Source organism: Calliphora vicina, chromosome 1 (genome assembly GCF_958450345.1).
Source record: "Calliphora vicina chromosome 1, idCalVici1.1, whole genome shotgun sequence".
NCBI classification, from domain to species: domain Eukaryota; kingdom Metazoa; phylum Arthropoda; class Insecta; order Diptera; family Calliphoridae; genus Calliphora; species Calliphora vicina.
Window position 1 is genome coordinate 48,817,032 of NC_088780.1, and position 24,451 is coordinate 48,841,482.

At 28.7% G+C, this 24,451-nt stretch overlaps 1 protein-coding gene across 1 annotated transcript in view; it reads right to left on the minus strand.

Moving 5' to 3' along the window:
• Positions 1-24,451, minus strand: part of Glut4EF (Glucose transporter 4 enhancer factor) — a 559,114-nt gene that overhangs the window by 140,175 nt on the left and 394,488 nt on the right. Inside the window, 2 exon segments of the mRNA XM_065511682.1 lie at positions 7,484-7,689; positions 11,145-11,281. Coding sequence (XP_065367754.1) covers positions 7,484-7,689; positions 11,145-11,281 — 343 coding nt within the window.

Genomic DNA, 24,451 nt, shown 5'->3' on the forward strand with positions numbered 1-24,451 from the left:
GCAAAACTTTTTGATTTTTTTTTTAATGGTTTCTTGACTGGGTTTTCAAACAAAAACTAATTGTTTAATGAAATGATTTGCAAAGCTCAAAAATTCAACAATATTTTTCTTTTATTAGACTTCTGTATTCGTGGCAAAATAACAATAAATTATCAAATGAAAAAGCAGCGAAAATTTTAATTTAATTTTCAAAAGCTTGAAAATGTTTAAGACATTTGCCAAAATACTACAATACATAAAATTAAATGAAATGTGGAAATACTTTATTATAGAAAAAAAAAATACACATTTACCGTTAACCATTTGCCAGCCATAGTGGCGCGCTCATTTTGAAAATACTGTGCAGTTAAGGCTGAATATACATATGGGCGATTCACAAGTTATCCTATCCTATCATGTCATATTGTCATAATGTTGTAATATTTCACGACTCGGCTTAACCGACTCTTAGGAGTTCGGCGCAGGTCTATAATGGTTGGTTACGATAACACAATAAACATTTCACCATTGTGAAATATTACAACATTATGACAATATGACATGATAGGATAACTTGTGAATCGACCAATACTGTAGTGCAGTTTAGTTTTGTTCAAGCTAAATTTAACTTACGTCTCTTTTGTATTTCAATGACTAACAACAATTCTAATTTTCTGTCATGTTTCTTCATACATACATATGTATGTATGTACATTTAAATATTATTAGAATTATGGTTGTTTTGTTTTGTAATGAGAATGACTTTAAGATATTTGTGGTTGTTAGATTTGAAACTATATTTATTAAATATATAACCTACATATTTATATACATATAAATAATAAATATATTTTATATATTCATTACTTTATTTGTATGTTTGTTTGTTGATTTTTATGGCAATGATTTATTTTTTCTTATTTAGTTTTTGTGGTTTTAGATTTTTGTTTTAATTTATTTTTTATACATTTTCATTTGCAAAGCAATTTGTGTGTCTCTTGAAATGGGAGTGTTTTTAATTGTCTTGCTATTATTATTATGTATTTTAATTAGATGACCTTAAATAAAATATTAAATTTTTCGCTATGTAAACATAAATGTTTATATAAGTTTAGTGTTTGAAATTAATCAATTTACTAATCTTTAAAATTTTGAAATTAATCATACCCAAAGTATTTTGTTTTCTTGAGTTTCCTTGTAGATAAGAGATTTTACTTTCATGTTTTTCTTTTTTTTAACAAAGTTTCTTGTAATATAGAGTCTGGTTGTTTCATTATGAAAACAACTCGTGTCAGTTGAGGATCTCAATGTTTACTCTTGGTCAAATCCCATTGTAGGGTTTATAAAACATCGTTTAGTCCGTTATTTGCTTTAATAAACACTTTCAAATTTCAAACCATAAAGAAACTCCATACATTATTATGTTTCGATAACAGCCATTTAAACTTAAAAGCTATTAGATAATATAAATTTTAAACAAAACCATAAAAACCAAAAAACTTTCAAATTTATAAGGCTAATGTTGTAATAGCAAAACAACAATATAATGCTGATAATAGTAGCATTACTAAAGCTGCCATAGTAATTATGGTTGACCAGCACTTTAGCATTTTAGCTAGGAACTCAAACCACAATAAGTAAACCATCGACACCTACTAAAAACTACAAAACTACTGAAATTGCAAAACGTTAAGCAATTTTTCATGTAAATTAATTATTATAATTTCTATTTAGCTTTCATTTTTGGCAAATAACAAAACATATATAGGTTTTTAGTAAAGCAAAACTATAATAATGTTAAACAAAATAATAAGAAAATTGCTCTATATTTAATCCTCTTGCCAACAGTCAATCTCCTTTCCATTTTGTTTTTTTTAGCTTAAAGCCCCATAAATCTTGTTAATTTGTAATTGTCAATGTATGACACGACACGCCTCAGATCCAGCAGATAAAAAGCCATAAAACATGACTTCATTTTTAGTTATTTTTTTTACATCTTCCTATGTAGAAATGTTTGAAAAACTAACAATAACAATAATAAAATAAATAAAATCAAACATTAATCGCTAACATTTGTAATGATTCCGTGTAAAAACTATGGAGTTTTTTTTTTTTTTTTGCTGATTCGACATACATCATTAAAGGAAAAATAAGCGGCTTGTGATCTCACACATTGTCGATTGCACAATGTGGCAAAAAAGTGCAAAAAAAATAAATATTATAATAAAAAAATGTAAAAAAAAAAGATTATAAACACTAATTGTTAGTAATTATTTGCAAAAAAAAGAGAGAAATAAAGATAGATTTCATAGTAATGATAGCAAACAGCAATTATTTACTTGTACTCTTATTAAATGGAAAATTCATAGTAGAAATTAAATGGAATTTTTCAATTTATGAATATAATACAAATATTTGTTTAAAAATTCAATAAATATTTAGCAAACAAAAAGTGTCAGTAAACGTCAATGTCATCAAAATAATAGACACATTTGTTCCGGGGGGACATTTGTATGGGAGCTAGATGAAATCATGGACCGATATTGCATATTTTCAATACCAAACAAACCTTATCAACAGAGATAAGGTTGCTATAGCCAGCTAGCTTCTTTCGTTTGCGCTCTATCGTGTTTTCAACAGACAGATATACAGACAGACGGACGGACATAGCTATTTTGTCTTCGAATGTCATATATATTTATTTGGGTCCGCGATGAATATTTCTATGTGTTATAAACGAAATGACAAAATCAATATACCCCCATCTTTTTTTATAGGGGGGTTTAATAAAGAGCAAAAAAGTCAAACTTTTAAAAGTATAGAACTTGTAAACTATTCGTTTAATATTTAAAATATTTGGTACATTACTAAAAGAAGTGTTAAGCTTTCAGAATGTGGTAAAAAGTTTAATTAAAAGGCCTGTATTATCATTTTCCTCATCAAACAATTTCACTAAAAATTTAAAAGAGCAAAAAGTAAAAATTTCATTATTATATAACTTATAAACTACTAATCCAATCAAAACTAAATTTGTCATGTTATTTGTTGAAGAGTTAATCTTTTAGAAGATGCTATTTTAAGTAACTTACTGTAATTACAAAGCCTGCTACAAAGTGTTAAACTTGACCATCTCTGTAGCAAAAAACATCTTCTTGGGACTTGTAAATTTTATAAAAATTTAATTATTGTGTCTTCATTATATTGGTCATATTATATCTTGTTAGATTAAAAGCCACAATTTATTTAAAATTTTCTATAAAACCAAATTTAATTTCATTGAATAGTTCTCTTCAATTCCAAAAACCGTTTAGGGAATTTTATTTTTAACAAATTAAAACCCTGTAAGTGTAATGTATTGTTTATATAATTGCTTATGAGATTGAAAATTATAATTTACTTTGAATTTTTGTTTTCATATAATCAAAAAATTAATTTTGTCGGGGTATACAATTTAATATGCTGGTTTTAATCAATTTAACTCACGTGCTTACGAAATTATTATCAATGTTTTCATAAACTTTAACACACACAATACTTTTTCACACATTTCTAAGTAACCCCGCAGTTCTTGTGATTGCAACCTATAACCAATTAGTTATTTTAACATGTGACTGTCCTAGTAGGAAGTTTTTTTTAGTAGTTCTTTAATTCCCTGGCAGGTCAGCCATGTATTAGCTACTAAGAGAGTGAATTAGGTGGATAAAGTATTTTCAAAGCAGTAATATGGAAGTTAAATTGACCAGATACATACATATGTACAATTAAAATATGAAACTTTTGAACTGATTGATCTAAAAAGAAAACGTGAAATGACAATTTCACTTCAAGTTTCTAAAGGAAAATACTTTAAGTTAAGTAAAATTATCAATTCCTAAAGTGAAATATAAAAATAAATTAAATGACTACATTATAATTACTTAGGGATAGTAAAGTGACAATTGAGTCTAAGCATGATAAACCGTAATAGGTAAATTAACCGATTGTCTTCATTTAGCATTACACAAAACATATTAGTGTTAAAATAACTAATTTTCAAGTAAAATGTAAAAAAGTTTCAAATGACTACATTCATGATTACTTAGGTATAAAAAAGAGACAATTGACTCTAAGCTAGATACAGCGGAATGGGTAAAGTAACCAATTTATTTATATTTGGAAAAGTGACAATAGGCTCTTCCTGGGATGTGAAAAGTAACCAATAGACTTCTTCTTGCTTTTTAAGGGACACATTAGTAAATAAAAAAATTACTAAAAATATGATTATATAGGAATAATAAAATGTAAATTGACTCTACACTAACTAGATTACACGGGATGAATAAAGTAACTAACTTACTTCTCTTTGTATAACAGAGGAGCCACATAAATGTAAATTGGATTAATACAGCCGCTTCTGAGTTGACAATCTTTGGTCGGGTGAGACTCGGTTCGTTCCGGAGCGTATAACCGATTGTCGAGGGAAAAATGCTATAAATTGGTTTCCTCTGTATTACCACATCTACAATATTGCTAGTTTATAAATTTCAGTTCTCAAAATAAGCAAAGTGGGCAGCTTAAAAGTTGATACACAGAATAAAATACAAATATTTTTCATACATGCCAATAAAATTCCAATAACATTAATACTCGCTTATTATTTGCATTTGTTTTTTAATATTGAATTATTAACTAGTGAAATTACTAGGAAATGGTGGCCGCAAAGTGGCATGCACACAAAAAAACTCAAATTAAAAGCCTGTTTAATTTGAGTTTTGCCGATGTTGAGTTTTTGTATCTAACATATTTGTCAATGCGGAACTATTTCCAAGTTCCAAGGTCTGCAGGTTAATTATGTATGTGAGTAAACACACCCAAAACACTAATAATGTAAGTAATTTATTTACTTTAAATGAAAAAGGTCTTATAATCCTTTTGAATATTTTTAATTGGGTCCAGCTGATTTTTCAACAAATATATGAGCAAGTCCTGTTTCATATTATAGAAAATTTAATATAAGTATTGATTAAGTAAGGGAATTAAAAGCTAGTTTTCAACAGTTAAAAGAGTCAGATCTTTGACCAAATGGATAAGAATATTATGAGTTATAATCTAGATTATTTTTATATAGAAACTGATAATAAAGTCAGCCGGGAAATACCATATAATTGAAAATATTTTTATTATTTAATGTAAAACTTCTATTAAATAAAAAATAAAATCACGTTTAAAAAAAATTGGTTTTTATTTAAAACCAATACTGATGAAGTATTTATTTTATTTTACATTTTATAAAATTTCAACAATTTTCTTCAATTTTTCCCTCTTAGGCCCTTTTTTAACATCAACTGTATTTAAGAATTATTGCTGTTATTGTTATTGCACAAGTTTTATTGTGAATGATACAACAAACATTTAAAGCAAATGTAAATAATGCGTGAGTTTACGTTTGAGAAATTTTAAATGTAAACATTACACACACACACACCTTACACACAACAATTTACTCCAACTCAAACCCGATTTCCCTCCCTCTCTCTCACACTCGGTTTCTTACTCTTCTTGTTCTGTTTTACTCGTGTTATTACATGAGTTGTTGTTGTCTTAATAAAAATGTTAAGAAATCTAATCAAATGTCAAGGTTGTAAGCAGTAGTACGAGTAGAAGAAGAAGCTTTAGCTTTAGAAGTGAAGTAAAACAAATGGAATTTTCAAGGTTTTTCTCATTTTACAACATTTTGATTTAACACCTACACAAATATAGACACACACACGCTTACACATATGCATATATTGTACATAAAAAATAAACATAAATATTTATTACAACAAAATTAATAAATAAATTATTACACACAGAAAAAATTACAAAAAAAGAAGAAGAATACAGAAAAGGGTGGGCTGTAAATGAAGATATTTCTTTAGATCAAGAAAATTTTAGAATTTTAAAATAAAAAAAAAATAATCCAGAAAAAACATGCAATTACATGTGTGTAATTTTCATGGAAATATAACCATATACGTAAAGACACAAAAAAGACCAATTTTGTGTCATATGTTCACAATTTTTGTTCTTTATGACAAGGGCTACAACTTTTCCGAACTGTTTGCAAGATATTCCGAACTGTTTGCAAGATATGAGCCTGAGAAAATGATCACTTTATTGTAAAAATGACACCGAGACCCCAAATCTGTGGGGGCCCATAAAAAAGTGCATGACTTTGGGCAAAACTTTATCATGTAGTGGTGTCCATATATTTTATTTAAAATTATCGTTTAGTTTAAAATTTAAACATTAATCTAAAGGGCGCACCCTAAATTACTTTAACATAAGTGCGTGTATAAATTTTCGTGTGTTTTTTTTTGTCTTATTTACTTAATAATTTATTTATATTATGAAACAACAACAAGAATTTTAATTATAAATGACGAGTTTTTAATAAATTTTGTATTAAAGGGCTTTTTTTCAAATTAAAAATTTCAACACTTCAATTTGTTTGTCTAAGTTCAGCAGACATTCATATGTTAAGCAATCGAGTTAGTTATTTATTCATTATTTCAATTAACATAAATTTGTATTGTAAAATATATAATCTAAACAAAGAATTGAAAAAGCAAAGAAAAGGTGCCATCAAACTGAAAACATTGATGATTGATGGCTTAAGGGAATTTTTTGAGGCCCTCAAATGTTTTAAAAATAAAACAGAAAAAAAAGTTTTGCAAGAATAATTGATTGTTTTTAGGCATTTTTGGAAAATGAAAGCAAACTAAACAAGTGGAAAGCAGAAAAATTTATTAATTTTCCACGAATGAGAGTTAAACATTTTTGAAAAATTTTAAAAAATTTACCCCCTTCAGCGATTTCAACTTTTACTAGTTTCCTAGTATTTTTCCCCTAATAAAATTGATTCGAAAAAATCCATGTTTTATTTTCTTATAATTTATGATCATGTTATTGCTTTATTGCTTAAATTTTACACGATTTTTCTTAGAATATGTATTTCATTATAACCAGCCTTCACCTTAATTTACACAAAACCAATTTATCAAAACTAAAAAATCTTTTTAAAAATATAAAATAAAATAAAATTCATGGCCTGATCTCTTTTGATGCTATACAAAAACAAACGTTTTATTCATTCATATTCGTAATGAATTAAATGAAATCAAAATCAAATTTACACAATTTACTCACAAAGTATTTCTATGTTTAAATAAATACAAATTGTTACTCAAAAAATTAAATGCACCAATTATTTTAGACAAGAAATTTATATGAATTTTACGCAACTGATAAAAAAAAATTAGAAAAAGAAACAAAAAATATTCGTATTTCTCTAAAACACTTAGAGATTTGTAATGCTTTTGTATAGTAGCTTTAGAATATAATTGGCGCATGACTGCTTGCAAGCTAAACTGCTAAAGAAATTTTATTTCTGTACAAATAGTTCTTGGTCAACATTTTTAAATTGTAAATTAGTGATAAATATAATTCTTAATATTATTAAAAATTGCATTTCCTTACTCACCCTCTTTTTACGTGGCACATCTTCTTTGAAGTCAACCACGATACCTTCATCGGAGGTTGACACTGATGTGGTGCGTATACGGGCACTGGCTGAATCATTATTTGTAATGACACCCATATTGTGGCCATCATCGCTTAAAGGCGGTGACGATGAGCCTGAACTCCAGGAGGCTGATGAACTGCCGGGACTGGAACCCAGCCATTTATCTGGAGAGGGAAAATAAAAAGTTAAACAAACGTATTAATAAAGGAATAACTAAACATCATCTCAAATAAATTTATATAGAAACACAATTTACTTAAACTTAAACTTGCTCAATTATGAGCCATTTAAAGCAGGTGATTTCCTCATACATTTGATCGAATATCACTCGCGCATAACCAAACGATTGTCAATCGCACTGAAATATCTTACCATGTACCGACATGTCGTTTCCACAATAATTAAAACTTCGGTAGAGAACAAACTGAGTATTTCTAGGCCAAAGATTTTGAACTCAGCGACATTTGTATTTTTTCCCCATAGAAGAACTTTTGACAGCAGCAGACCTACTACAACAACAACAAATAAATGTCAAGTCTTACTGTTTCCAATCCTGCTGACGTTTGGTCATTTGTTTGGGAGTTTCATCAGAATTTCTAATTGGCAGCAGTTGGAAATATCAGCAGACTACTTTTCCCCCATAAATATAAGGGTAAGAATCTTCGGCATTTTCGTCAAAGAGCAAGAAACAACTACTAGCTAGTACTATCTAGGAACCAAATAGCTTCATAATTCAGTAGAAATCGAGAGAATGGTCTTTAAATTGAAAATGAAGTCTAGTTTTTCTATTAAAAGGGGATTAAAACCAGTTCGTTCCCCGAAAAAAAACTCAAAGATTGGACTTTTGATTGGCCGCATTTTTAAAAGTCTGGAGACTTTTTCTTATAAAAAGGTAGATAGTTCAGTATCTACAATGTTTAAAGTGGAGCGAACTAGTTTGTTATTTTAATTCAGTGATTTCTGAATATCTTTGTCTAGCCATATGCTTTTTAATTCAGTGAAACATGACAAACAGAGTACTTTTATGTGGAAGCAGTTTTAAAAGTTTTCAGGCCACATTTTCTCTATGTAAAGGAAGGCAGTTCAGTACATTCCATGTTTAAAAATAAAAGAAGTAGTTCGTTGATTAAAATTCAGTGATTCCTGAAGATCTGTGTTTCTAAATTCAGGAAAAAGGTCAGATATTATTCTTTTTATTGGCCGCAGTTCGAAAAATATGCAGGAATGAAATAGTTCATGATATTCATGGTTTAAAGAGAATAGAACTTGTTCATCATTTTAATTCAATGGTTCTTAAAGATGCTAGCCAATACACAAGCTTTAATTTAGTGAAAAAGAAGGATAGTGGACGTTTAATGAGTCACAGTAATTTCATATTTTTAATATTTAAAAAGGAAAAGAAGTAGTTAGAGAGAAAAGAACTAGTTCATTGTTCCTGAATATCGTCAAACCTCCAAAAGCTTTATAATTCAATAAAGAAAAATCGGAGAATGAACTCTTAATTGACAGTTATTTGAAAAGTCTGCAGAGCTAAAGTAGTTTAGTATATTCAAAAGAAAACTAGTTTTTTTTTACTAATTAGTTCTCTATAATTGGTTCCTAAAATTCTAAGCTTTGATACAGTGAAAAAGTTAGAGAGTGGAAGTTTAATTAAACAAAATTGAAAAAACCAACAGGCCTCTTTTACTTCATACAAATGTAGGTCAATATGATCAAAATTTAAAGAGAACTAGTTCGATAATTAAACTCATTGACTTCTGAAATTCTTTGGCTGATCAGGACAGTTGGATATTGAAGCATAGCCAAGGGAATTCTCTCTTTATTTTAGATTAGAAAATGAGGCATTTGTTATGCTCTTTTAAAGAGAATAAGAATATGTGTGTTGTTCGTCTGCACAATTGTGCTATGAAATGACAATCCCTGATCTACAACAATAACTATATCCTTTTTGAAATATATTCTTTTATTAACATGTTTAATTGAAAAGAAGTTTTACAATTCAGTAATTGATTCCTAAAGGATTTCACCATAAGTTTGTTATAGAGATAACCTTTATTCCCATTAAATAAGATGAGCTGTTTGTCTGTTTTAATAGAGAAGTTCCTACAGAAGTTGGTCTTAAGACTTTTACTTTGTTAAGTAAAGATAAACCTTGATATTTTCGTTGTATATTCGTTCAGTGACATAAACCAGTTCGCTCTTCTAAAGAATTTTATCAAAAGTAGTTAAGTAATTTCAAAAAGTTTCTAAAGAAATCAAATTTTCAGTAAATTTGGCATGTTGGAGTTGTAGTTTCGTTAAAAGAACTTGTTTGTTTTTTGGACTAGAGGAAAGAGTACTGACAAGGAACTAGTCACGTGATTGATTCGTTGCCACTTTGTGACATGTGACATTATTTTATTTCTCATATCTCATGTCTGTATTTTATAGGAATAAGAAGTAATAGTTGGCTGGTTAAGTTTCCAAAAGTTTGTAAATAATTATCTTCGTTGTCCAATAAATTTGTTTTGATGGTAGTTAAGTTGAAAGAACTAACTACTTCGTGTTTTACCCAGAGAAAATAGGAGTGACATGGAACTAATCACGTGATTGCTTCCTTGGCACTTTTAAACACTTTGTCAAAGGTTATCTTTGTGACCTTATTATATTTCTAATATCTTCATATTTCTTTTAGTTTTCAAAAGTTTCTAACGAAAGCTGTTAAGTTATTTCCAAAAGTTTAGAAAGAATGTTGCTTCTTAGTTGAGTGAAATTGCTCTCTTTGCATTGCAAATTCGTTCGAAGAACTAGTTCAGTTTTCACTAGAGGGAAGATAACTGGCATGAAACTATTCTCGTGATTGGTTTTTCGTTTTTAGAGATCGTTTTCAGTTCTAAAACTTTATGTAAAAGGGACGTGTAACTTCAACATGTCGTTGTCTGGGAAAATAACCTTTTAGTCACTTTGTGAGAGGTGAGCGAAATTCGGTTTCTTATTTGATCATTTAAATGAGTTATGATGCCCAAATTCGTGTTGTTCATGCCTGAATAATCGATGGATTTTGCTCTCAAATTACTATGAATGACGGCCAATGGTTTAAAGCTTTTAATTGATATTTTTAATCAAATATTAAACTATTCATTGATAAACTGTCAACCTTGTAAGACATTTCGATGACATGATTAAAATGTCCTTTTTGTACAAGAAGTCGAGGGACTAGAGTACGTACTTGATACCCTTTTATAAAGTTTTAAGTATTGCCTTTCCTTTTTTATTAAATATTAATTTGTTTACATTTCCTTTACTCCCTGTCTATACTTGACAAATATTTACCATAACAATTAACGACGTTTGTTGTCAAGACAAAGTTGTCTAAGCAAAAGCACTAACAATTTTATCATAACGAAGCAATAATACCAATAAATGTCGACTATACCTGATAATTTTTTGTCTAGAAGTTTTTTTGAAGTTTATCGTGATAAAAATGTATCAGCTAAGCAAAATCACTAACAATTTTATCATAACGGAGCAATAATACTAATAAATGGAGTCAATACCTGATAATTTCTTATCTTGAAAACCATTTTGATGTCTATCATGGTAAAAATTTATCTGGTATAGACAGGGTGTTAAAACTTACCTCCATTTTTCGGTGACTTTGGAGAAAGTGAGAGTGTGACCAAAATCATGGCAGCATTGTTTTCATTCATTTCCTCTTCATCGTAGTTGTCCCCATTAATGCTGTCATGTGCATAAGATGGCGGACGTTTACGTGAACTGCAAATAGAAAAAAAGTTGAATATTAATTTAAAATATTATCTTAAGGGAAAATTGAATCAAATTATTTAATATAATTGCCCAATTCACAATTGGTGTCGTAGCGTTGTATCGTTGTATGTCGTAATTTTTTTTTATTAATGTTTTGTTTTTGTTTCAAAAAATTAGTTGGAAAAATATTATTGACATACAAAGCTACAACACTACGACATCAATTGTGAATTGGGCAATTGTATAATTTTCTTTAGTAATTAGGTTAATATAATACCCTACACTATTTGGTAGAGACTTAAATGAATTATATAAATTTGGCTGACTTCTATTAATATAATTTCGAGTAATTTGACACTTTTATGTGCCTTAGTTACTTTACATATTCCTGGTAATCGATCCAAGAGACAATTGTTAGTTTATTGTTACTAAATCATATAGATTGTAGTCAGTTTAATAGTCAGCCATGATTGTTGTCAAAATTTATTCATTTTAAAATTTCAACAGGTCAATTTTCATACTACTTTCCCTCAAGCATTTAATCTGGAGCAGAGACAATTGTTATTTATTGTTACTGTAGTCGGTTTAATAGTGAGTCATGACTGTAGTGAAAATTTATTCATTTTAAGTTTTGATCAGGTCAATTTCCATACTAATGTCTCATTATAATTAGTAACAGCTTTAACTCATAATGACTACTTTGGACCGTCTACCGAACTGTCTCTGTGTAATCTATATAGGGGCAACTGACTTCCTGTTATAATTATTAGTCCCTTAGCTAGTTCAGTAACCAGTGACAAACCTAAGTGGGAGGAAAAATCATTGTTTTAGGAATAGACAACAAAACTATTGATAAAATATGATGTAGGGCATATAATATTCGTTTTAGTCTTATGCTATTATTATCTGTACATTTCTTCTAAAAATTATTTTGTAATTAAATGTTCAACCTTGAAAATAAAGTGTCAGTTTGTTATTCAACAAAATACAAATACAAAAAAAACAAAAAATGTGTCACTTATCAAGCAACCAATAACCAAAGAATTCGAACCATATGTCATCTAAACAAAGAGACGTCAACAGAAATTAAGTAAGAACAAAATGACAAATATAACAACAAATATATAGAAAACTATTTAAAGAAATGTAGAGTCTATTAAAATAAATATTTAACAAATTTGCGGACAAGTACAAACATACACATTTATTTAGAAATGAACATAAAACAATAAATTATGCAGCCCTATTCAAGAAATCTATAAAAAACAATTTTAAACTTAATTTATTATTAGCATTTTCAAAGCAAAAATGCGAGTATAAAACATATTGTGGTAAAAATTAATATTTAGCAGCTTTGCAAATAGGTATGATGGTAAGGTGGAGGATGGGTGGGGGCCGGAACAAATAATGTGGGAATGACCCAGTTTATTTGAATATAGTTTATAGGGTAGGGTTTTTTCAATATTTTATTTAAATAAATTTAAAAATATAAAAAAAATGTTTTGTTTTCTTTTTTAACCTTAAAACCGGAAGTTTTGTTACATGTCAAAAACATTTTAAAGTTAAAGTTTTTTTTTGTTTGAAACATTGTAAATAAAAACTGTTGTTGCAACATTCCATTTAATATTTAATTTGATTTCCATTTAAACAACTAGACTTTGTGACTGATTTGTTTTTTTTCACATTGTTTTCATTGCAACCCTGAAACAATGAAATGACTCTTTTGTGTTGACACGCAAATGTTGAATTCAAAAGAAAAATGCCGACAATTTGAAAACAAAAAAAAACAAATTTCAATGTAAAAAATTTAAAAAAGATTTTTCTACTACATATAAGGGGAAATTCTGTTTAATAAATTTTCCTAGAAAAACCTCTATTAAAATTGTATTAAATCTATAGTTATTAATTATTAATTAATTCCCTTTGATTAGTACTATTTTTTCCAAGTACTTAAATGCCGGTACTTTTATGCCTCTAACTGACCTTGCTTAACAAATTATTTGACTCATTTATATTTGTATGTTTGTAAGTTTCTTTTTTTTGCTTTGTGTTCTTTTTTTTTTGCAAAATATAAATAAAATAAATTGTATTATTATCGCTTTTTTTGCAAAAAAGAAAAAAAACCCCGACACAATATTATTGTATGGTTGCTATGTATGGCCGGTGTTTCGGCCTCATTTTTTTTGAGTCAGTTTTTTTCTGCTGCCTTGTTTTTTGCCCCTCTGTGTTGGGGTTCTTTACGTTTGGTTTGGTTCGCCTATGACGTTGCAAAGTTAAACAATCATTTTTATTTCATTTCATTTATATATTTTTTTGTATGGATTTTTGTTTATTTGTGCGATTTTTTTGTTGTTCGTATTTTCTCATACATTAATCTATTCTATTGGGTCGTTTTTTATTTGTTCTTTAATTTTATTGGAATTCTTTTATGGGTATTTTTAATGTGATGTATTTTATGTGTATTTAAGGCTGGGTAGGCGTAATTAAGTAGCTGTCGAGGAATGTACGTAATTTTCTTTTGAGAAGAAATTAACCTATATCGGGTTATAGAGTATGAAAAAGAATCAAACTGCCAAAAAATTAAAATAAGTAAGATTCGGAGGGAAATTTCACAGTACAGTCCAAGTTTAGTTTGAATATTCGTGTTGCCTTATAACACAGGTCAACAGCAAAAAAAGCATTTGATGGCTACTTAAGTGCAAATATGGTCCAAATTTTAAATTATAGGTATGCAGAGAAAAAAGAAAATTTTAAGCAAAATTGTGAATTTTTTTAGATGTTTCTCCACATAATTATTGATAACTCAACAACGGTTAGTCCGATATTATTAAAATAAACTTAGACAAATTGAAATTTACGTAACTTTTAATAAATTTATATATTGCGTTTCAATCGGCTCAGTAGTTTCGGAGTTATAATAACAAATTGAAGCAAATATTATATTTTTTACATGAAAAAATTTTTTTTTTGTTTTAAAAAAATTATGAAAAATCGAAAACGCCAGAAATTATACAGATTTATTACTTTATAGCAAAGCCAAATATAATAGCAACAAAATGAGATATCCTTCATAAAAATCGATTGATTCTTTTCATATTTATTCACAATTAATTGAATTCGCTCATTTTCACAAAATTTTATTTTTTTGTTTGATACACATAAAATTGAGTAGTTAGTGTACTTCTTTCGATTGATTGAATTTTGAAAACATTTTCCCCATGCTATGTACAAATTTTCACATATATATTACTTTTCAATCGGCTCAGCAGTTGTGGAGTTATAATAACAAATTAAAGTAAAAAATATATTTTTTACGTGAAAATGGGATTTTTTTTTGTTTTAAAAAAATCATGAAAAATTGAAAACGGCAGAAATTGTTCAGATTTATTGGTTTATCGAAAAGCCACATATAATAGCAACAAAATGAAATATCGATCATAAAAATCTGTTGATTCTTTTCGAATTTATTCAGAATTAAGTGAATTCGCTGCATTTCACAAAATTTTAGTTTTGTTGTTTGATATACATAAAATTGAGTAGTAATGTTCTTTTTTCGATTGATTGAATTTTGAAAACATTTTTCCCATGGTATGTACAAATTTTCATATATATATTGCGTTTCAATCGCTTCAGTAGTTTCGGAGTTATAATAACAAATTGAAGCAAAAAATATATCTTTTACGTGAAAATACCAAATTTTTGTGTTTTAAAAAAATCATGAAAAATGGAAAACGCCAGAAATTGTTCAAATTTATTACTTTATCGCAAAGCCACATATAAGAGCAAGAAAATGAGATATCGATCATAAAAATCAATTGATTCTTTTCGAATTTATTTACAATTAAGTGAATTCGCTCATTTTCAGAAAATTTTATGTAATCCTAGTCCAAGTAAAACTGTTATAGTAGATATTTTTACAGTCCAAATTGAATTGCAATAATTAATCGTTATACAGTCCAAGTAAAACGGTAATCGTAGATTTGTATACAGTATATTTTTATACAGTTAAAATTTAGCTGTAATCGTAAGTATTAATACAGTCTAAATTTGGTTTTATACAGTACAAATATACAGTGCAAATTCAATTTTAATCATGCACTGTTATACAGTACAAATTTAGCTTTTTTAGTAAATCTTTGGATGTCGAAATTGAGCTTCTGTCTTATCTTTTTATACAGTTCAAATGTATCTTTAATAGCAAATAAAGTACGACAGTGCAGACATAAATAAGTTCAAGTATTTTTCAGAATATACATGTATCAAGTTCTATTTATTTGTTTGTGGTTAAATATTTACTAAATGATGAGTTTAATAAAAATAACTTGAGTCATTCGTACAAAATATTTATACCTATTGCTACGCCAGCAAGCAGGTTGGACTTTCCACTCCTTCGATTCTAATGAAATGTGTGGTATAGAAGCAGTATCATAAATATGATACATGATTTAGATTCATGCTAAACATAGCTGATATTTGTAATCAGAGCACTTTGTAAGAGATTTTTTTTTTAACAAGATAATCAATATCAAACTTTAGACCTAACACTCCTTAAATTGTCGATTACTTGCTTGGTAACCTTAACCTTGAAATAACCTTACCATACTTTTTTTACTTTTTTATCTTTCCTATACATTTCTTTCTTTTCATTTTTATTTCATATGCAGTTTTTGTAATTTAATGCTTTCAAACATAAATTTACACTTTGCTTAAATTTATTCTCTCTATACATACTGATTATCCTTTTATTATCCTGCTCCAAGGAAAGCTAAGAAAAAAATACCAAATGAATGTGATTTAACTGGCGCGCCATGATATTGAAACCATAAAGACATTTGGTTTTTTTCTGGTTTAAAGTCATTGTTGCAGGCACCCTGCTTAAAATAAAGTTAGTGCAACGAAGGGTTTTGGTTTGAGTTCTTTGTGTTGGATTCATTGCATTCTTTATTGTTGGGATTTATGTTGTCATCTGACGCCATTTTAAAAATACCAATAACAAAAGACTTTGATGAAATGTTTAGCGGTGTTGAAGGTTGTAAAAAATATTGAAATATTTTTTTTTCTACAAATTTAAAATGTCATACAACTGTATTAATGCAATATGTTAAAATTTAAAAGAAGTTCTTAAAAAGTTAACGTTTAGCTGTAATCGAAAGTTTTTTAAAAAGTCCGAATTTCCTCCTGAAACTGAAAAACGTTGGTGTTCGTCACCGACTCGTTTCTGAATTGTTTTCGTTTCAGTTGGGTGCGTTGCTGCATAAAACAGAAACGAAAATATTTTTTAATTTTGGATGTCGCACATTAAATAGAATTTCATAATTTTTAACAAAATCTATTATTTTTTCCTCTTCCAATAAAGAAAACTTATTTTTTTATTCATTTTGATTTTCTTTAAATTTGAAATAAAAAAATAATTAAAATAATTTTCTACCTAAGCACCGAAAACAACCTGCTTGAAGTTGTTTTCGTTCCGGCCCCAAATGACAGCCTTTTCGTTACTGATCGGTGCCGTTTCGTTGCCGATTTCTGAAACAAACTTTTTTTCGGTGCAAATGTATGGAATTTCGTTTTCGGTGCCGGTTATCGGGTTATGCGAAAACATAGCTTAAGCATTTTTACTGGAATTCAAGTTGAAAGCAAGTGTAATTCAAGGCTTCACTAACCACTATATAGATTTGATGCATCATGGTTACCTAAGTATAAAAATGGTAAAATTTTTCAATTCTATGGATAGATTTTTTTAAACATTATTTTCTAAAATAAATTCGAAACTAATCCATCGATTTTTATGATCGATATCTCATTTTGTTGCTATTATATGTGGCTTTGCGATAAAGCAATAAATCTAAACAATTTCTGCCGTTTTCGATTTTTCATGATTTTTTTTAAAACAAAAAAATTGGATATTTTTACATAACAAATATATTTTTTGCTTCAATTTGTTATTATAACAAAATTTATACATAGCACGGGGAAAATTTTTATAACATTCAATCAATCGAAAGAAGAACATTAAATACTCAATTTTATGTATATCAAACAAAAAAGTAAAATATTGTGAAAATGAGCGAATTCACTTAATTGTGAATAAATTCGAAAATAATCATTCGATTTTTATGATCGATATTTCATTTTGTTCTTATTATATGTGGCTTTGCAATAAAGCAATAAACCTAAACAATTTCTGCCCTTTTCGATTTTTCATGGTTTTTTTAAAACAAAAAAATTGGATATTTTTACATAACAAATATATTTTTTGCTTCAATTTGTTATTATAACTCGGAAACTATTGAGCCGATTAAAACGCAATATATACGTAAAATTTTGTACATAGCATGGGGAAAATGTTTTCAACATTCAATCGAAAGAAGAACATTAACTGCTCAATTGTATGTATATCAAACAAAAAAGTTAAATTTTGTGAAAATGAGCGAATTTACTTAATTGAGAATAAATTCGAAAAAAATCAATCGATTTTTATCTTCGGTATCTCATTTTGTTTTTATTATATGCGGCTTTGCGAAAAAGTAATAAAACTGAACAAGTTCTGCCGTTTTCGATTTTTCATGAGTTTTTTAAAACACAAAAATTTGCTATTTTCACATAAAAAATATATTTTTTGCTTCAATTTGTTATTATAACTCGGCAACTACTGATCCGATTAAAATAATAACCGAATTAAAGGTTATGTAAATTTGAAAATTTTTAAGTTTACTTCAGTAATAGTAGACTAATCGTTTTTGAGTTATCATAAATTATGTGGAGAAACATTTGAACTAATTCACAATTTTAGAAAAAAAAAATTTTGAATAAAAATCTATCCATAGAATTTAAAAATTTTACCATTTTTGTACTACTGAAACCACAATACATCAAAATTGTGTAGTGGTTTAAAAAGCCTCCAACAATTTTTCGATTTTGTTGTCCTGTGTTATAGTCAAGCAACTGAATTACGGTTGTATTATACTTTATTTCAATAGCATTATCCAGAAAAAAGGAATCATAAATTCAAGCCATGTCGATCGCTAAACAGTCCAAGTTTAGCGGCAATCGTTGATCTCTACACAGTTCATGTTTAGTTTTTAGTCGAGTTTGTCTGTAATCGTAGAACGCTAAACAGTCCAAGTTTAGCAGCAATCGTTGATCTTTATACAGTTCAAGTTTAATTTTTATTTGTAGGTCTTTATACACTTCAAATTTAGCTTTAATCGAAGGTCCTTATACAGTTCAAGTTCAGCAAGAATTATATGAATTTATACAGTCCTAATTTATCCTCAAACATAAGTCATTATACAGTCCTAATTTAGCTTTTAACGTAATTCTTTAATCAGTTTAAGTTTAGCTGTAATCGTCGATCTTTATACAGTCCAAAATTGGAATTTACCGTTGAATTAAATACAGTCCAAATTTAGCAGTAATCGTAGATACAGTCCAACATTATCCTCAATCAGAAGACTTTACACAGTCCAAATTTAGGTTAGTGTTTGAGTTTGGCTGTAATCGTAAATAGCTAAACAGTCCATGTTTAGCAGCAATCGTTGATCTTCTTCTCTTCTTCTTCTGTCCTCTTAACTCCCTGTGTAGCATAGGACCTCTACAAAATTTCTCCAGGATAGTCGATCATTCGCAAGTACTTTTACTTCATTCCAGCTTTTTTCACTGTTTTCTATGTCTTTAAGCAAGCTTCTTTTCCATGTGGTCTTTGGCCGACCTCTCCTTCTATTGCCTTGTGGATTCCAATCTAGGGCTTGGCGGCTTATTTCATCTGGATTCCTAAGAGTGTGCCCGATCCATTTCCACTTTCTTCTTTTGATGATAATTTGGATTGGCTCAATGTTACATTTTCTATATAGTTCGTCGTTGGTTATGACGTTTGGCCACCAGATTTTCAAAATGTACCGCAAGCAGCGGTTTGTAAAACCTTGTAGTTTACAGTTCAGTGCCATTGTCGTCAGCCACGTTTCGCAGCTATAAAGTAAGACTGATAGAACGTTCGACTTCAATATTTTTATTTTAGTATTCACTGAAATAATGGTTGATTTCCAAATATTCCGCAATTGGAAGAACGTACTGTTTGCCTTACCAATCCTATGTTCAATGTTCAAATCTATGATCTTTACACAGTTCAAATTAAGCTTTAATCGTAGGTTTCTATACAGTCCAAGTATAGTTCAAATATTGGACTTTGGATTTAGACATTCCAAGTTTAGTTCAAATCGTATATCATTCTATAATACGTTGGATTTAGACTGTCAAAGTACAGTTCATGTTTATCTTAAGTCGTTAGTTTTTGTACAGTCAAATTTGATTTTAGTTTTATTCGCAGTTCTTTAACCAATTCATGTTTTTTTTAGTAGAATTTAAGCTTAAATCGTAGCTTTTTATACAGTCCTAGTTTAGCCTTAATCTTAGTTTATTTTTTTTGTACAAGTTAAGCTTTAATTGTGGCTGTTTATACAGTCCTAGTTTATACCTTTTATAGTGTACTAATTTACCTTTCGTCATAGCTCTTTATACAGTCCTAGTTTAGCCTTAACAAATCTTTAATAAATCCTTATTCCAACACAGATTTCACCAATTTATTCAATCACTAACAATTAACCATAAATTCTCTTAAACACTTTAAAAATCTACCACAACACACTTAAAACTATTTGCTATCAAATATTCTCTATTTCTTTATTTCATTTAACAGTATTTTCACCATTTAAACTTTAACAGAATTTATGTTTATGTTTAAATAATCTCCGTACTCTGTGCTATTCATTCTTAAACAAAAACAAAAAAAAAAACTCTTAAGGCTAAAAACGAATCACACAATATATATATATAGTATATATTGTATGAGGCGATCTTTCACTACTAGTTGACCATAAAATTTTATGATTTTGCTACCAAATTTTTGCTTTCAGCTGCAACCGCTACAGGAGCTTGAAAGCCACAACACAGAAAAAAAAACTTAAGTTATGATTTTGGGTGCATGTTTAAACATGCTTAAAAGCCAACTCCTTTAAATTACAACAACAGTTGCAATTGTTGTTAACACAATGAAATAAAATACAACTGTAATACTTAACTTAAGGCCATGTTCACAAATTTGAAATGGTTTTTGTTGTTCTGGTTAGGTTAGACATTTTCTTTTTAGAGTTTCAATTTCAACCGTTAATGCGGAAAATGGAGAAATAGAAAATGGTGCTATCAAGGCGTTAGTTGGCAATTAAATTTAACTAAATGTCTGGCTGTATTTATTAAGAATTTTGACTGAGTAATAAGGCTATGGCAGATTTTTGTTGGCTTATCTAATTAAAGCTTTGTTAACTGGCGAGAATGTTATGTTATTTCCAGGAAAATAATTTAAACGTATAATAAATAATTAACATAAATTCGGTTTCTTGTTAAAAGTTACAAAAGGCTATTAGTAAGTAAAGAAACTATAAAAAAAACAGAAACAGTTTTAATATGAATAATATAAGAGCGGCAAAGGAGTTAATTCATAAGAATCCATAAGGCTAGAGAATAATTATATTATTTTTAAAATTTGCGCCAAAGCAAAACATGTTTTCATAAGCTATTAGAAAACATTGGAAGCTTCAAAAGCTTTACGGAAAAAGCTAATACCAAATGATTTTCTTATAGTCCATTATCAGCAGCCTCTTTGTGAATTAGTTCTCTTGAACTAGTTCAAAAACAGCTGCTTGTTCAGTGTAGAAGTTCTCTTGAATATTTTAAAATTTTCTTCAATTTCTTAATACCTTCAAATGTCTGTTTTATATTGAAAATCATCGTATGTTGTTGCTTGCATAGATCCAAGAAACGCGACCATTTTGATTACTATAAAAACCGTTAGGCTGCTGTTTAAAAAGCTTCTTTATGGCTAAACTATACTCTACGATATTTTGTTGCTGGTTTTTTTTTGTTTTGTTGTTACCACTTTGATATTGTATTGTTTTGATATTACTTTAGCTGCTGCTGTTTTTTTGTTATGCTGTTCAGTGTATTATATGAGTTTTGTTAAACCATAAATATCATCAATCTAATGATTCTACATACGATTCAACAGCATACAAAACATAAACACTCATGCCAACCAGCAGCAAGCTCAGCCGTCTCAACAACATCATTATGAACATCTTCCCAAAAGATCATTATTATCAAGATCAACGTCATTATGTGATGGGATGTTGTTGTCGTCATTTTCAACGTCATCCTAAACCAAATGACCACAGCTGAAGTAAATGTTTGCTAGATTGAAACATTCGTGATCATTCGAGAACCAATTTTTTTTTGCAATTGAAGAACTTTATACATTTCAAGTTTAGTGGAAATTTAATCGCTATTGTACAGTCCAAGTTTTATTTAGATTTATTCATACAGGCTAATATATTACACGTTAAGTTTCATTTAGATAAATTTATACAGTCCAAATTTAGTTCCAAAAGTAGATATTCCAAGTTAAGTTTTTATTGCACAATAAAATGCAGTCCAAGTTTAGTTCCAAGGTAAGTTTTTATTTGAAGAACAGTACGCTGCCAAAGTTTAACTTTAATTATAGATATTTATACAGTCCAGGTTTAGTTTTAATCGCAGGTGTTTATACAGTCCAAGGTTGATTTAAATAGAACCATTTTATATAGTCAAATAAAGCTTTAAATAAAGAACAATACACTGTCCAAGTTTAGCTTTAATCGCGGGTGTTTATACAGTCCGAGGTGGATTTAAATGGGAGTACTTTATACAGTTCAAATAAAGCTTTAAATAAAGAATACTACACTGTGCAAGTTTAGCTTTAATCGCAGGTGTTTATACAGTCCAAGGTTGATTTAAATTCAGTTCAAATAAAGCTTTAAATAATGAACAATACACTGCTCACGTTTAGCTATAATCGCCTGATTTAATCGCAGGTCTTTATACAGTCCAAGATTGATTTAAATGTAAGCACTTTATACAGTTCAAATAAAGTCATAATTAATAAACAATACACTGCCCAAGTTTAGCTTTAATCGCAGGTGTTTATACAGTCCAAGGTTGATTTAAATGGAATTATTTTATACAGTTCAAATAAAACTTTAATTAATGAACAATACACTGTCCAAGTTTAGTTTTAATCCACTGCTTTATTCGCAGGTGTTTAACAGTCCTAGGTTGATCTAAATGGAAATATTTTATACAGTTTAAGTAAAGCTTTAAATAAAGAACAATACACTGTCCAAATTTAGCTTTAATCGCAGGTCTTTATACAGACCAAGCTTGATTTAAATGGCAGCAAGTTTAACTTTAATCACCGAACTTTATACAGTCCAAGTTAAACAAATCCTCTTTTAAGTTTTGTTTAAAGATATGGTCAACTGTATTCGTGTGCTGTGAGAGGAAAATGTGTAAGATGCGCGCTTGCGCTCTATTGTTGACTATGTGTTTGTTTGTTTGGTTGGCTGTTAGTTGCAACTTGCAACTATTGTAGCAAATTGACGTGCGCACATTATCGTGCTGTTGTTGTTTAAAACCGCGTGATTGAAATGCGATATAAACATTTTCGCGTTTGTTTGGTAAGAGGATCATTTTTATTATTGTACGTCTGTCTGTCTATCCGTCCGTCTGTCCATCTAAACAACTAACTTTATATATATAATTTTAACCATTTTTACTAGTTCGTTGTATTTTATTGTAGTATTATTTTTTTTTTATATTTTGTTTGTGAAAACTGCTGTTGTTGTATAGCATGGGAATTGCAACGTGATTTCCTCAATTTGGTAAACAACAAAAAGAAAACTAGAAAAAAAAAATAGACGGCCACAATAATATTGGAACAAAAAAGAAAATGAAAAATAAAATAAGCTAGAAAATTATAGTTTGAAAAAAAAAACGAAATAGACAGTCAGTTAGTCGGCCAGTCAACCGGTCAGCTAGCACTCATTTATTTCAGCATTAAAGTGTATTAACAGAAACAAATTCTGTTGCCTTAAATTCACACTGATGCTGCTGTTGATGTTGTTGTTATTGCTGCATACGAGGCCCCCCTTAAGCCTGCTGTGCTTTAAGCTTTAATGGCTTTTGGGCAATTACGCCTTTGCCTATTTAAACTTATTTGGCCAACTTATTTTTAGAGCTGTGTAGCTTAAAATCTCAGTGGTTTAAAAAAAATCTTATAAATTCCTTGTTTTGTAGGATATTTTGAGGAAATTGTTGTTTTCCAAGTAGAAAGTATATTGAAAGGATTTATTCGTTGAGTTAAAGCTGTAATTTGAAGTAAAATACTTCTGCTTAAACCAGGTTTATATAAAGAACGACAAATAAAGCTAAAATTGTTTTGTAGAAAGACTTATGACTGAAGCTAAATGTGACCTTTAATTGAAACCTAAATTGTATTCAAGCTAACATTGAATGCATTGTGATTGAAGTAAAACTTGGACTTCTTAAAGCCTTGTTATTAAGGTTAAACTTGGACCATAGACATATTACAATATTAAGCTTTAACTGTACTATAGAAAGCCTTACGATTGAAGCTTTAAGTGTAATATAGAAAGCTTTACGATTAAAGCTTGAATGATTGAAGCTTAAATTGAACTTGATTAAAGCTTTAATAGGCATATATAAAAATCCACCATTAAAGCTTAAATTTGAATATATAAAGATCCAGGATTGAAAACTAAATTGGACTATATAAAGATCTAATATTTATGATTAAATTGGACTATATAAAGATCCACGATTGTAGCTTATATTGTACTAAGTTGGGCTATATAACGTTTTTACGATTAAAGCTTAATTGAATCCACGATTCAAGCTTAAATTGGACTAAGTAAAGATGCTATGAGTGAAGCATAAATTGGGCAATATAATGATACACGATTTAATTTTAAATTAGACCATATAAAGATCTGGGATTGAAGCTAAGATAGGAATATTTAATGATCTCGAATTAAAGTTCAAATTAGACTATTTGAAGACCAATAATTGAAGATTAAATTGGACTATAGAAAGATTCACAATTGAAGCATAAATTAGACTACATAAAGATCTAGGATTGAAATTTAAAATGTACTTTATAAAGCTTTAGGATTGAAGCTTAAATTGGTCTTTATAAAACCATGACTGAAGCCTAGTTTCGATCTAGAATTGGAGCTTAAATTGAGCTGTATTAGAAACCCAAATTGAACTATAAAAAGTCCCAGGATTGACATTTAT